At 33.6% G+C, this 13,009-nt stretch overlaps 1 protein-coding gene across 2 annotated transcripts; it reads left to right on the top strand.

Moving 5' to 3' along the window:
• The first annotated feature begins 766 nt into the window (after positions 1–766).
• Positions 767–8,203, top strand: LOC130806475 (phosphatidylinositol/phosphatidylcholine transfer protein SFH8-like). Of its 2 annotated transcripts, none has more exons than XM_057671582.1 (15): positions 767–1,219; positions 1,328–1,458; positions 3,350–3,653; positions 3,748–3,847; positions 3,946–4,212; positions 4,321–4,398; positions 4,480–4,581; positions 4,681–4,730; positions 4,840–4,939; positions 5,089–5,187; positions 5,268–5,381; positions 5,507–5,639; positions 6,124–6,518; positions 7,533–7,607; positions 7,844–8,203. In XM_057671582.1, exons 2-15 carry the CDS (start codon positions 1,425–1,427, stop codon positions 7,862–7,864), a joined length of 1,872 nt encoding a protein of 623 aa, XP_057527565.1. In that variant the 5' UTR covers positions 767–1,219; positions 1,328–1,424; the 3' UTR covers positions 7,865–8,203. The 2 variants fall into 2 exon arrangements, with proteins under 2 accessions (XP_057527565.1, XP_057527566.1); XM_057671583.1 differs by having other exon boundaries at positions 770–1,219; positions 1,305–1,458.
• The last annotated feature ends 4,806 nt before the right edge of the window (positions 8,204–13,009 follow it).

The raw sequence follows: 13,009 nt of genomic DNA, 5'->3' as shown, positions 1-13,009 counted from the left end.
ATCGGCAAAGGCAAAGTTCAACGCCACCGAACAAAAAATCATAATAAACTTTAAACAATCGGCACTTTTTTGCTCGGTTGTCGAAATTGACATATAATATATCATTAGAGAACTCTTAAAATTTAGTTTCCAATGCCGCAAATTGTACATCAATGAATTTTCCTATCAAAAATTATGGTCAAAAGAATGAACATATATCAAATTTCAGCTCGAACTCTTTTCTACTCGTTTGCTCCTCTTCTTTGTAAATCATCTCAAAACAATTTTTATAAAACTTTTTTTTTTGCTATTTTTATTTAATTAACATTTATATTTTTATTTAATTATTATAATTATTTTTCTATACGTTCTAACTATTATTAATTATTTTAGTTTAATAGTAATAATTTTTATTTTATAATAGAAAAATAAATTTTAAAATATTTCATAGTTTCATTAAAAAATAACAACACAATAAAAATGTGACGTCATTTAAAAAGCAGACTACTACTTCCTCTAATTTTTAATAGTTGCTACATTTTTATTTTTCACGCTATTCAATGCACGATTTTAAACTTTAATATATTTAATTTCATATGATAAAAAAATTCTAAAAAGGTAATACTATAAAAATATGTGTTACGACGAATCAAACAAGATCACTCCACGAACAATAAATGGTAGCAATATTAAAATTGGAAGGAAGTATTTTGAAAATTACCGTGGAAAGCAACAAGACAAATAGACGAAGTCAAAGTAGGTGCAAAACAAAACCCATTTTTAGGGCTAGGCAAACAGCATAATACAATTTCGTCGTCAAACTTCATCAATCCTTCAAGACAAATTCAACCTAAAAAACATTGTTTCATCACAGGAAGGTCCCACCAATCATACACTACCTTCCAATCAAACTTCATCTATCCTTCCTTCTCCTTCCTTCTTTTTCTCTCTCTTTCTATCTCTCCAAAATCGCCGTCAAATTCGGGAGAATTTTAATTCCAATTAATTCTTCGTTCATCGTTTTAATATTTACTAAAACTAAAATTCTTTTGACTTCATCTACAGACATCATCATTGTTTTTGTAATTTGAATAAATTCACTGAATTTTTGTTCTCTGAAATTTTCAGCTTTGGAATCTTTTACAACTCTTTCTCTCTCCTTCTTAATTAGCACCGACAATTTGATCATTTGGAGTTTTTCTCTTTTGTGTGATCTATCATATAAAATCGGCTATTTTAGGTATATATATATATATGTTTTTTGAATGTTTTTCTGGCTGATTTGTGATTTAGGATTTAGGATTTCGGAATTTGATGAAATTTAGGGGTTTTATGAATTGAAATGCAGGTGGAAGAGAAGGAAAATTCAAAAAGGTTCGCTTGATTTTAGAGGGTTCTGGTGATGCTTGATTGCTCGTATAAATTTTGATCGGGAATTTAAGGAAATGTCGGGTCCTCTTGATCGATTTGCTAGACCTTGTGAGTTTTTTTTTTGGGTTTGTCTTATTTTTCTTGATTTTCTTACTAATTTTTGTTTTTGTTAAAATATGTTTAGCTGCCTTCTTGGGTTTTCTTCTTATTTGTTCTCTCATGTATTGTAGTTGTACCTAATTTTTGGTTCATGTTAGGACTTAGGATGAGGCTTTCCCAAATTAGTAAACCCTAGGTTTTTTATTTTTTATTTTTTAAAATTGTACTGTATGGATGTTCATGTTATACTGTATGTTCTTGCTCCATTTTGGTGGCTGTTGTGAATGGCAGGAAATATGAGGCTTTGAATTATTTGATAAATTTTCAGTTAGTTTTTGGATATGATGGGGTGCTTGGAAATGTATGTCAAGGGGCTGAAATTATGAATTTTCTTAGTTGTTTTAGGTAGAATCTGCTGTGCAGTCATGGTGCTAAACTCAGTTTTGGTCGAGTTTGATGGCATTGTTAGCCAGTGATAGGAGTGTGTAATCCACTGGAGGATCCATAAAAAAATCAAGTGTTGTCATGATTAAGATGTTAAAAAAGAATAACCTCATCAGACAAAGAACCATGCTTGTTAATATTGAAATTAGGAATTGCTAATCCATTGCAATTGATTCATTTAACTATGTCAAAGTTTTACTCCTATTATTTTTAATAAGCAATAATGTTTTAGTCACAATTTTAAACTTGACTCTAACTGTACAAACTGAAACCTAAATGGAGGGGAGATGTGTCCTTAAAAACCAAGTTTCTCTCTTTCAACTGCACCAATGGAACATCCTATTCACACAGGGACTTCACTCATCCCAAACAATGAAAAAGATAAGTGCCAAAATGAAATAATTTAAGGAAAAGATCATTAAAACAATTATTCAAGTTTAAGTATAAAACAAGTGAAGATTAAATCAAATAATTACTCACGAATTATTCCAGTTTATGAATCAAGCAATTATGCAAAAACAAAGCCAGAATGCAAAGTAGAGAAAGATTCAATTATCAAACAATTACGCACGATTATTTTAGGTTTATAAATCAAACAATTACCCAAAAATAGAGATTGAATAAAATAACAAAGCAAATTGAATGTTGAAACAATTGCTAGTGAATAGCATGGGAATTGAAGGCGAAACGCAGAAGTGAGAAGCCAATGGTGGATGATAGCCGCCAACCTTGGATGTTGGAATGGTGGTTGGTTCGATTTCAGTGTGGGTTATTGGCAGGCAGTAAGGCTGTTGAAATGGGAAATGAGAGATGTCGAACAATGAAATAAAATTATGGTTTTAAAGGATGTTTTAAAAAACAAAAAAAAAAAAAGTGTTTTGAATAAGGAGTAAATGCATGCGGAGCCGTGGATTTGAACTTGTGACCTCTAGGTTATGATAATAATTGCTCTACAATGCTAATATCTATACTACTAGTATTTTCTATATACTTAAGTGGTGTCAGTGGCATACTCGGATACCTCCTTGCATCCGCCACTGGTGTAATATATCATCATTGTTGTAATGTCAATCTGACGTAGTGTTGAACAAAGAACCACCCTTTTTCAGTTGAACAAAGAGCCACCATTATTTTGTTACCTTACCTTACCCATGGAGCTATGATGCTCTTACTTGGGAGTTGATTTCTGTTTCTTCTGCTAAAATGCTAATATCTTGTGTTGCACTAGTTGCGAATTTGACTTTCACACTTGGGGAGGTGCTTGAGCTCTCTTTTAGGTTTCCTTGTATGCAATTGGTCCAATCTAGATTCTTTTTTTTGATTATACACAAATGTTTTGTTACTTTTTTGTGTAATGATGAGAAATGAATGTGAAGTTCATGTGATTTGATTGTGGTTTAGTGACTATTAGCTGCTCTTAATTTGTTTATGGTGGTTGATTTGTTTATTTTTGTAGGTTTTGAGGGATTCTCTGGACATGATGAGAGAAGGGAAAGAAAATCTGATTTTGAGAACTCAGAGGATGAGAGAAGGTCAAGAAACTGGTCTTTGAAGAAGAAAGCTATAAATGCTTCCACCAAACTGAAGCATTCTCTTAAGAAAAAGAGTAGCAGAAGGAAAAGTGATGGACGTGTCAGCTCAGTTTCTATTGAAGATATTCGAGATGTAGAAGAGTTGCGGGCTGTTGATGCATTTCGACAGGCCTTGCTATTGGAAGAGCTTTTACCCGATAAATATGACGATTATCACATGATGTTGAGGTGGGGTTGGGTGTCTTTTGTTTTGCTAACTTCTGTTCTTTTTGTCAATTTAATGTATAGATGGCTAAATAAGTTCTGATATCTTTCTACATAGGTTTCTGAAAGCAAGAAAATTTGATGTTGAAAAAGCAAAAAGTATGTGGGCTGATATGATTCAATGGAGGAAGGAATTTGGTGTCGATTCTATTGTACAGGTAATTGTTTTGTCTAGCCTTGCTAATTTCTTTATCTAATTAATCCTTTTTGATTTTTTGGTCGTTCGAATTCTTTATCATAATCTTGTTTGATACAGGAATTTGAGTTTAAAGAGATAGATGAAGTCTTGAAGTATTATCCCCATGGATATCACGGTGTGGATAAAGAGGGTAGACCTGTCTACATTGAAAGATTAGGAAAAGTTGATCCAAACAAACTTATGCAAGTAACTACTATGGATCGCTATATAAAATACCACGTTCGAGAATTTGAGAAAGCTTTTGCAATTAAGTTCCCAGCATGCACCATCGCCGCAAAACGACACATAGATTCAAGCACTACAATATTAGATGTTCAGGGTGTGGTATGTTGTCTATGGAAGATTCCATATTTGTTGTTTTTTCATTATGTTTGGTAATGTTTTGTAAAGGGATGCGTTTTGGTTTTGAAATTTTGTTTTGAACAAATCCAGGGGTTGAAAAATTTCACCAAGTCTGCCAGGGAACTTATAACACGGTTGCAGAAGATTGACGGTGACAATTATCCTGAGGTATGTTTTTTAATATTATCAGGCTTAAGACACATTTCTTAGATCAAAGTGATCCTAATTCAAGTGTTATTACATGTGCAGACCCTTTACCAAATGTTCATTGTTAATGCTGGCCCAGGATTTAGGCTTCTGTGGAACACTGTTAAGTCTTTCCTAGATCCAAAAACTACCTCAAAGATTCATGTATGACGAATTCACCACCTCCTTTGTAAACATAACCTTGTGCTTTTCCTTATGCTAGAAGCTTTATATTTAATGTGTTAATGGAAATTGTATGTGTAGGTTCTTGGCAACAAGTTCCAGAGCAAACTACTTGAAATAATTGATGCCAGGTAGCCTTTTTCCACATCTTTATCTTTTGGCTTTGAGGAGCTTTCTTTAGGCATTAGAATGTTAATGAACTCCACTTTTATTCATAACGTGAGTTATTACCATATGCAGCGAGTTACCCGAGTTCCTTGGAGGGAGTTGCTGCTGTGCTGATCAAGGAGGATGTATGCTTTCTGACAAGGGACCTTGGAAAAATCCTGAGATCTATAAGGTTGTCTTTTCTTTCTGTAATGTCCGTTGCTTTTATCCCTACAGAGTAGAGAAAGCTTTGCATAGTGTAGAATGCATTTGATTATCTTGACAAGTTATGCTTGTTATTTTCCATATATAATCAACTTTTGCTTATTCATTTTTCTTTAGATGGTTTCTAATGGGGAATCGCGTCGTGCAAGACAAGTTGTCAAAGTCTTGAGCACTGATGGAAAGGTTCTTGCTTATGCTAAGCCCCAATATCCAATGGTATGAATATTCATGGTTTGAGATGAATGAAAATTTAAAAGTTGAGTTAGTTTTTTCATTTCATGACATAGTTTTAACAGCTGAAAGGGAGTGACACATCTACGGCTGAGTCGGGATCTGAAGCTGAAGATATTGCGTCTCCTAAGGCAGCAATGAATTACTCACATTCGAGATTGACTCCTGTTCGTGAAGAGGTAGAATTTGAACATTTTTTTAGTATTTATACAAAATTCAGGATTCTATGATGTATGTCAAAACTTCAAATGATCTTGCAAAATAGAGAAATTATACCCTTTCTTTTGCTGCTGTGACCATTCAGGTTAAGGTACCTGGAAAAAATGGATTTGCTGGTAGTTATTCAGGCTATGATGAGTATGTTCCCATGGTCGACAAGCCTGTTGACTCTGGTTGGAAGAAGCAATCACCCATTCCAAGATTCTATTCTTCAAAAGGTAAGAAAATTTGTTTTGGTCAAGATTTTTGACAGTTGTGCTTCTTTTAACTGTTTTATTTGTGAACTTGAATGAGCATTAACTTTATGGTGTAGTAATTAATTTTGGCCAGTGTTAAGTTCATTTCAAACTACTATATGCCAATCGCTATACTAGATTTATGGTTGTCATCTAGCTTGTACATCAAACGCTTCACCACTCAGTTTGCTGTATTACGCTGCCACTGCTGTTGGAAGCCAACTCTTGTTGAATATTTGACTTGTGCACATTCACTGTTTAGGGATGCTTTAGTGTTTAAGCTGTCTTTGCTAATGTGGCTGCCCTTTGTGGAAAGCCAGATCCCATTGAAAATATGTCATCTAAATTTGATTTGAAATCAAACATTAGTTTTTTTTTTTTTTTTTTTTTTTTTTTTTTTTTTTTTTTTCTGTTACACAATCTTCCAAATGTTGAACTTCTAATGAGAGAAACTATATTCATGCAGGGACACTGCCTGTGCTGGATAAGAAGACTCCAGAAGGAATTCGAGCTCGTTTAATGATGATGATTATGACATTCTTCATGGCTGTGCTTGCATTTTTCCGCTCATTGACAGGCCTTGTGAATAAGAAATTGCCTGATGCATCTCCGAGCAGCGAGTCTATTACTGATGTCACTCTAGATACGGTTCCCCAGGAATCTCGCCCCCCTTCACCGCCACCAGCATTTACTAATACTGATGTCTTGTCCAATTTAATGAAGAGGCTGGATGATCTTGAGGAGAAAGTTGACACACTTCAATCTAAGCCTTCTGAAATGCCATATGAGAAGGAGGAATTGTTGAATGCTGCTGTGTATCGTGTGGACGCATTGGAGGCAGAGTTAATCGCAACCAAAAAGGTAAAGCCACTTGATTTGATAGTCTTTATTCTTACAGGAGTGCTGGCTTTCACCATGATATTTTATTTTTGATGGTATCATTGCTATTATGTTTATTGCTTTTGTGAAAACGTGGATTATTATTCTCGTTTTAGCAATATGGATTTTGGTTTTCTTATCATTGTATCCGTCTGCATGTCATTGGCCTTGAATTGTGCTTAATGTTTATTTTTGCTGCTTTATTTTCATCAATGCTGAGTTATAATATCGCGCTGCTTTCTGCACTATGCAGTGGCAATAATAGTAGAATGACCTTCCCCTGTGCTCCGTGTTTCTAAAGATCCAAATTCCCATAATCCCATCAAAAATTTTATAATACCCATAATATTTTATATGTAGTATCTGTATTGGCCGGAAGAAATGAAGCTCAGAACGGCTAACAATGTTAACGATTCCTATTTTAAACCACTAACAATGTTAGCGGGTACTAGGTAGCAGCAATATACAGTTTTATATAATGTTAGCGGTTCATAAAATAGATCTCCTGTTAGTTTAACAACTTTTAGCTCAAGAAAATGAACTCAACACTGATCCTACATGGTCAATATTGTGGTAACTGCAATATTTTGGATGGAATTTTGGGAATTTGGATCTTTAAAAGCTTTTTTAGGAAAAAAATTCTAAGACATCCCCCATGTTGTCATACCTAACATTTGGTGAGATACATAATTGCAAAAAGAATGTATGTGGCACACCTAATACCAGTTTTTTGACCTTTGTGCTGATGTCTATTGCTTTATTTTTTTGTTAATTAATTGTTCTATTAAATATTTAAAAGAACCTAAGTCATACCTAATGATTTCCTTACTTGCTCAACATTATTGGTCTATGGATTAATTTGTTGAACATTATTGTGCAATATTGTTATGCTCTTTGTCTCTACTATATGGACTATTTGATGAAAAGAGCCTATAATAGATTTGCTTACATATAGACAACAATACATTTCTTTACATATTGGATTAATTTGTACAGGCTCTACATGAAGCTTTGATGAGGCAGGAGGAGCTGCTTGCTTATATTGATCGTCAAGAGGATGCCATGTATCGGGTAAGCATTGCGTAGTTAGAATGAGTTGTCACATGACCACTGCAACATAATTCGTCTCGCTTTTTGAATTCATGATTCTCTCAAAAATGGCATAAAAATATCCCTAAATTGACCATAATTTGCTTTTTTCGATGAGCGATTTGCTTAGCAAATCATGTGATAGACTAGTGTCATGTGAAAGCATTTCTGTCTTTTATTTCCGCGTTCTTAATGTTGTCCGTGTTGCTTTTGAGCAGAAAAAGAAATTTTGCTGGTGAGCGGATTGTTCGGAAGCACAAGAGTTGGAAAGTCAAGAGCTGAGGCGTTTCTGGAACTGTCTTTTTCGTCTGAGAACATTTGTTGTCAGTCTAATTCTCTTTTATCTTTCTCGAAAGAGCTACTGCTCGTAATGATGTAAAGAGATGCAGTAAATCTGTGTTGATTTTAAAACCCCAATTTCAATTAAAGGGGTGGCTGAGAGAAGAATTATACTCCATAGTTTTCAATCTTCTGAAAACCTGTGTGTGGCTTGCTACTTCAATACATTAATCTTTTCCGACCTTTTGATCTTTTGTTCTTGATCTTCCGATCATTTTGAATCTAAGGCTTTCTTTAAATCCTCAAGCATTTTGTGAAATAATAATAATAAAGAAAAGACGAGGGCTGGGAAGGAAGCAAAATAGGAAGACGAAATACAAGTAAAACTACGTAAATATGGATGACAATATATGAACGACCTAAACCAGCCAAGATACGAAATAAGTGAAATTGAAGCAAAACGGACTTAGAAGTAACACAAGACTAAGCTAAATCTCGGTCATTAGTTTGCTACGTCCTCAATGATAGTGATGTGTACAGGGCCGTTTCGTAAATTTTAGGCCTTTTACTATTATAGATCCTTACAATTTAAGAAAAAAAAATCACAATCACAATTTTGATAACATCTCATTTAATTTAACTTACTATTCAACTAGTCGATATATAAGTTTTTAAAAGAGATAGCATAGCAAAATCATTAGCCTCTTTCTTATTAGTTTAGAGATTTTAAAAGAACCAATAATATTTGGCTCTGTTAGTGTAAGTGTCAATTCTCTTAGAGATGATTTTGATTATATCATGGCCCACTCTATGGCTTGCATATTGGAAACAAAAGTTTGGTGTGCAGGGAAGTATGAGAGGATGAGGTTTGGATCACTACACGAGGTGATCAATGAGGTGCATATAAATTGCTTTGAACAAAACAAGAAGTGTCTTGAACAAGAAAAGAAGGTGCACAACAAGAATCTTAGTTCATGGTTCAAACGAGGTAAGAAGGAAGGAAGGTATCTTGAACAAGACACGATACATGAAGAAGTCAGTAAATGATTTGGAGTTGGTTCTCTTTTGAGCACCCTCTAAAGGGCCATTTTGTGGGCTTTTATTTTTCGCTTGTCTAGTGGCCAAGTTTAGGGCTTTTGGCTAAGGTTATTTTAATTTGTACCTTAATTTAAATTTGGAAAATTTGAATAAAATAAGATGTTTTAACAATTTAATTTCAAAAATAAGCTTTGTGAAAACTTAATTCCCAAAATTAAGCGTCTGTACATCCAAACCTAGCCTTGAAGTACGTTGCTGTTACTAACAGCGACTTAAAATTTTTTTTTTTTTTTAAATTTTTTTTAAGTCACTGTTAGTAACAGCGACTTAATGAATTTTAAGTTTTTAGTTCTCAGTTACTTCCTCATTCCAACCTACGAGATTAAGAAGTTGATCAGTTAACCTTAAAGTCGCTGTTACTGGTCAACTCTTTAAGTCGCTGTTAGTAACAGCGACTTATGACTTTTAATTTTTTTTTGTCTTTCGCTGTTAGTAACAGCGACTTACTCCAACGCTAGGTTTGGATGTACGGACGCTTATTTTGGGAATTAAGTTTTCACGAAGCTTATTTTTGAAATTAAGTTGTTAAATAATCTTATTTTATTCAAATTTTCTTAAATTAGAATATAAGTATGTGAAGCCTGATACTGTAAAAGCAATTGGACTTAGAGAAAATTATTATGGAAGACAATCTCTTTGAGAGACTACCTTCTATGAGGGGGCCTAATTTTTTTTTTAAAAAAGAAATAACATGAAAACATGTAATTAAGGCAATTTAGGTGTAAGTATGTCAGGTTAGGATGTAATTGGAAACTGCAACCTATCATTGATTTCGTCCCCTTGTAATACGCGTTATTTCCCTCCCCCAAAACTGTAATCATCATTTTTTTAAAAAAAACCTTCCATATTCAAAACCTCCCATTTGAGTTTCAATCAAGCATTTGAGTTGCCATTTTCCCTTTTCTTTCTTCCTCTCGTTTCCTTTCAGTTTTCAATCAAACATCTTCCTCGCCATTCGCCCTTTTTTTCAAGCAAAGACATTCTCCTAGTTCCTTCATCTATAACCAGGTATGATTAAATTATAGTTTTTTTCTTCTTTTTTTTTCGCATGCAATTTTTTTTCCTCATTTTCGCCATTTTTCGAGTGTTTTATTCCATTACTAACCAAATTCTGTTCTTTAATGAACTAAAATTCAATTTTTTTTTTTGATTTTAGACATGGATGATGAACAAACCCTAGTATCTGCAATGAAAAATTTGAGAAGACCAGACCAAAATCCCGGAACGAGTGGTGATGTTCAAGGTTCCAACCCAAAACCAAAAAGGAAAAAGGCTAAACTATGCTACGTCAAATTGGAAACAAATGAAGGATCGTAAGTAAAATTTTGTTTTATATTTAAATTGACTTTAGATCTGACTAAATTGGCATTAAATCTACTGTAAGTAGAGTTTTTTTTTTTATTTTTAGTAAATTGGGGGTTTTTGTTTTTTTTTTTAATGTAAATTGGAACTTAATATGTTAGAAATTGGCTTTAGAATTTTGTAAGTTGGCATTTAATTCGAAATAATATGATAAAAGTTTGCTCTTAATATTATATAAGTTGTCATTAATATAAGTTGGCATTTAATATGTATTATTTGGCATTAAATACAATATAAGTTGGCATTTCATCATGTTACTGTAAATGATGTTTTAATCTATGTAAATTGGGATTAGGTTATTGTAAGTTGGGATTAGGTTATCAGTGTAAATGATATTAGATTATTGGAATTAAGTTTTTGTTGCATTATTATAAGTTGGGATTAGGTTATCAGTGTAAATGGTATTAGATTATTGGAATTAGGTTTTTGTTGCATTATTATTGTAAGTTGGAATTAGGTTATTGTAAGTTGTAATTATGTTATTATAAGTTGAGATTAGGTTATTGTAAGTTAGGATTAGGTTATTGTAAGTTGGCAGTAGATCATGTTATTCTAAGTGTTGTTTTAATCTGTGTAATAAGTTGGCATTTAATATGTATTATTTGGCATTAGTTTGATGTAAATTGATATTTATTATATTATAAATGCATGTTAAGTATGCTATAATTGTATGATATATATTGTTACAAATATATTGTAAATGCATGTTTAGCGTGATATAAGTTGGCATTATATTAGTGTAAATTGCCAATATATAACTTATAAATTGGCATTAGTTTAATGTAAATTGAGATTTAGTATGATACAAGTTTTTATTATTTGCCATTTTGTATGCAGTGTTGACAGAGCTATTTACACAAATTGCAAACCGCATCTTTTCCTTAGTAATGGTAAAGAAGAATTTACTCTCACTTCGACTCAAGTTCGTGATGTGAATGCCATCGGATTTCTAGATTGCTAAAGGTCAAGTGCAGTAAAATGCCTTTCGGCATTATACCATTCCTTGTTGCTCACTTTGACCATGTTAACCGAATCCATAATTTACCCAACAATAGAGGATACGTCATAAATGCTGATGATGTACTTGATATATTTGGTTTGCCGCTAAATCTAACCAATCAAATCAAAATAAAAGCCCCCACCCATGAAAATGGGTATGATGCATGGGTTAAGACTCTAGGGTTTCCTAATCCAGATGCGATGAGGGCGAAACATCTTCCTTACCTGTTTACGAGGTTCCCTGATAGAGGGGATGTATTTAAAAAACTATTTGTGTTGTATGTTGTGTCTATTTTGTTAGCTCCTCTTCCCGATTTCAAGATCAGGAAGATAGTGTATTCCGCTATTTCTAATCCTGCTTTGATTAATTCCTTTGATTGGTATTCTTTCACCTTAGAGAGTTTGTGTGACACTGTACATCGTGTGAACGGAGACAATTGCATTAATTTTGTTAATGGATGTGTGCTTGTATTACTTATCTGCTACTGTTATAAATTTCCTTTTCAGGGGAGACCGTATCCTAGGTCTTTGCCCCTAGTTCCGCATCTGAGCGAGAAGCTCCTCAAAACTAGATTTGGGGCTGAAAGGGCTATTGGTTTTGGGAAATCGATAATGGCGCTCCTCCAAAATAATGCCAAATTATTTAAGTGTAATGCCCACAAATGTGATCATAAATCCATTTTACATATTCTTAATACCAACTTAAATCACAAAGCCAATTTACATCAATAAAATCTCAACTTGAATCTGATCTAAAGCCAATTTACAAAGTATACAATCCCAATTCGAATGCGACTATAGTTCATATTTGTATTAACCATTCGGCTATTTAAATAATACCAACTTACATAACACACAGTTCTTATTTATTTTATACTAATGCCAAATTGTACAGGATCTAATTCCATCACATACCTGTTGACACAATTAATGTGATAATGTAGGGTGTGGCCCACAAATTCGTCACCTCCAGCATCCTTTATCGATATGCTGTGGTAGGTTTGATGTTTGCATCCTCAAACGCTTTGATCGTTTCTATCTTGTCTAGAATAGAGTTATGCATCTCCGATCTATGGAGATGTTGCCATTCTATCCTTGTCAATTTATATGTGTGTAGAGTAATATGTTGCTTCACGTAGTATAAGCCGCTCTCTCTATCTAATTTTAGTCTGACCTGGCTTTACAGTCACTCCTTGTAATTGGAATTAGCTTGGTCTTCTTAGAAACGATGTTACCCTCATCCGGAGCAACAGGTGCATGATGTGCTTTTCCCTCACATGAGAAACACATCATGCACTCTAAATACCTCTCCGTAAATATATTATTACTTGATCTCTGTGTCCACTTTTTCACGCTAAACCCAGTGACTCTTGCATGTGATACGTACAATTGCTCAAGATCTTCTAATTTTTTCAGCAGTGACCCCTTCAAGTGTCTCGTATAAATCCACATTTTCAAGGTCACTTAGCTGTCGTCTTACTTGAAGTGGGTTAGCATAATCAATGTTCGTTGTAATATCGTCATCTCCGTCATGGTTGATGACTTGTAGTTGCTTGTCAAAGTTACATCCTGTCACAAATATATATAAGCACCAAATGCCAGCTTATAAAAATCTAATGCCAATTTATATACAATATAATACCAAT

This window comes from Amaranthus tricolor, chromosome 2 (genome assembly GCF_026212465.1).
Source record: "Amaranthus tricolor cultivar Red isolate AtriRed21 chromosome 2, ASM2621246v1, whole genome shotgun sequence".
In the NCBI taxonomy this organism is placed as follows: domain Eukaryota; kingdom Viridiplantae; phylum Streptophyta; class Magnoliopsida; order Caryophyllales; family Amaranthaceae; genus Amaranthus; species Amaranthus tricolor.
Note: the sequence above shows the minus strand (reverse complement) of the source record. Positions and strands in the feature narration are given on the sequence as shown.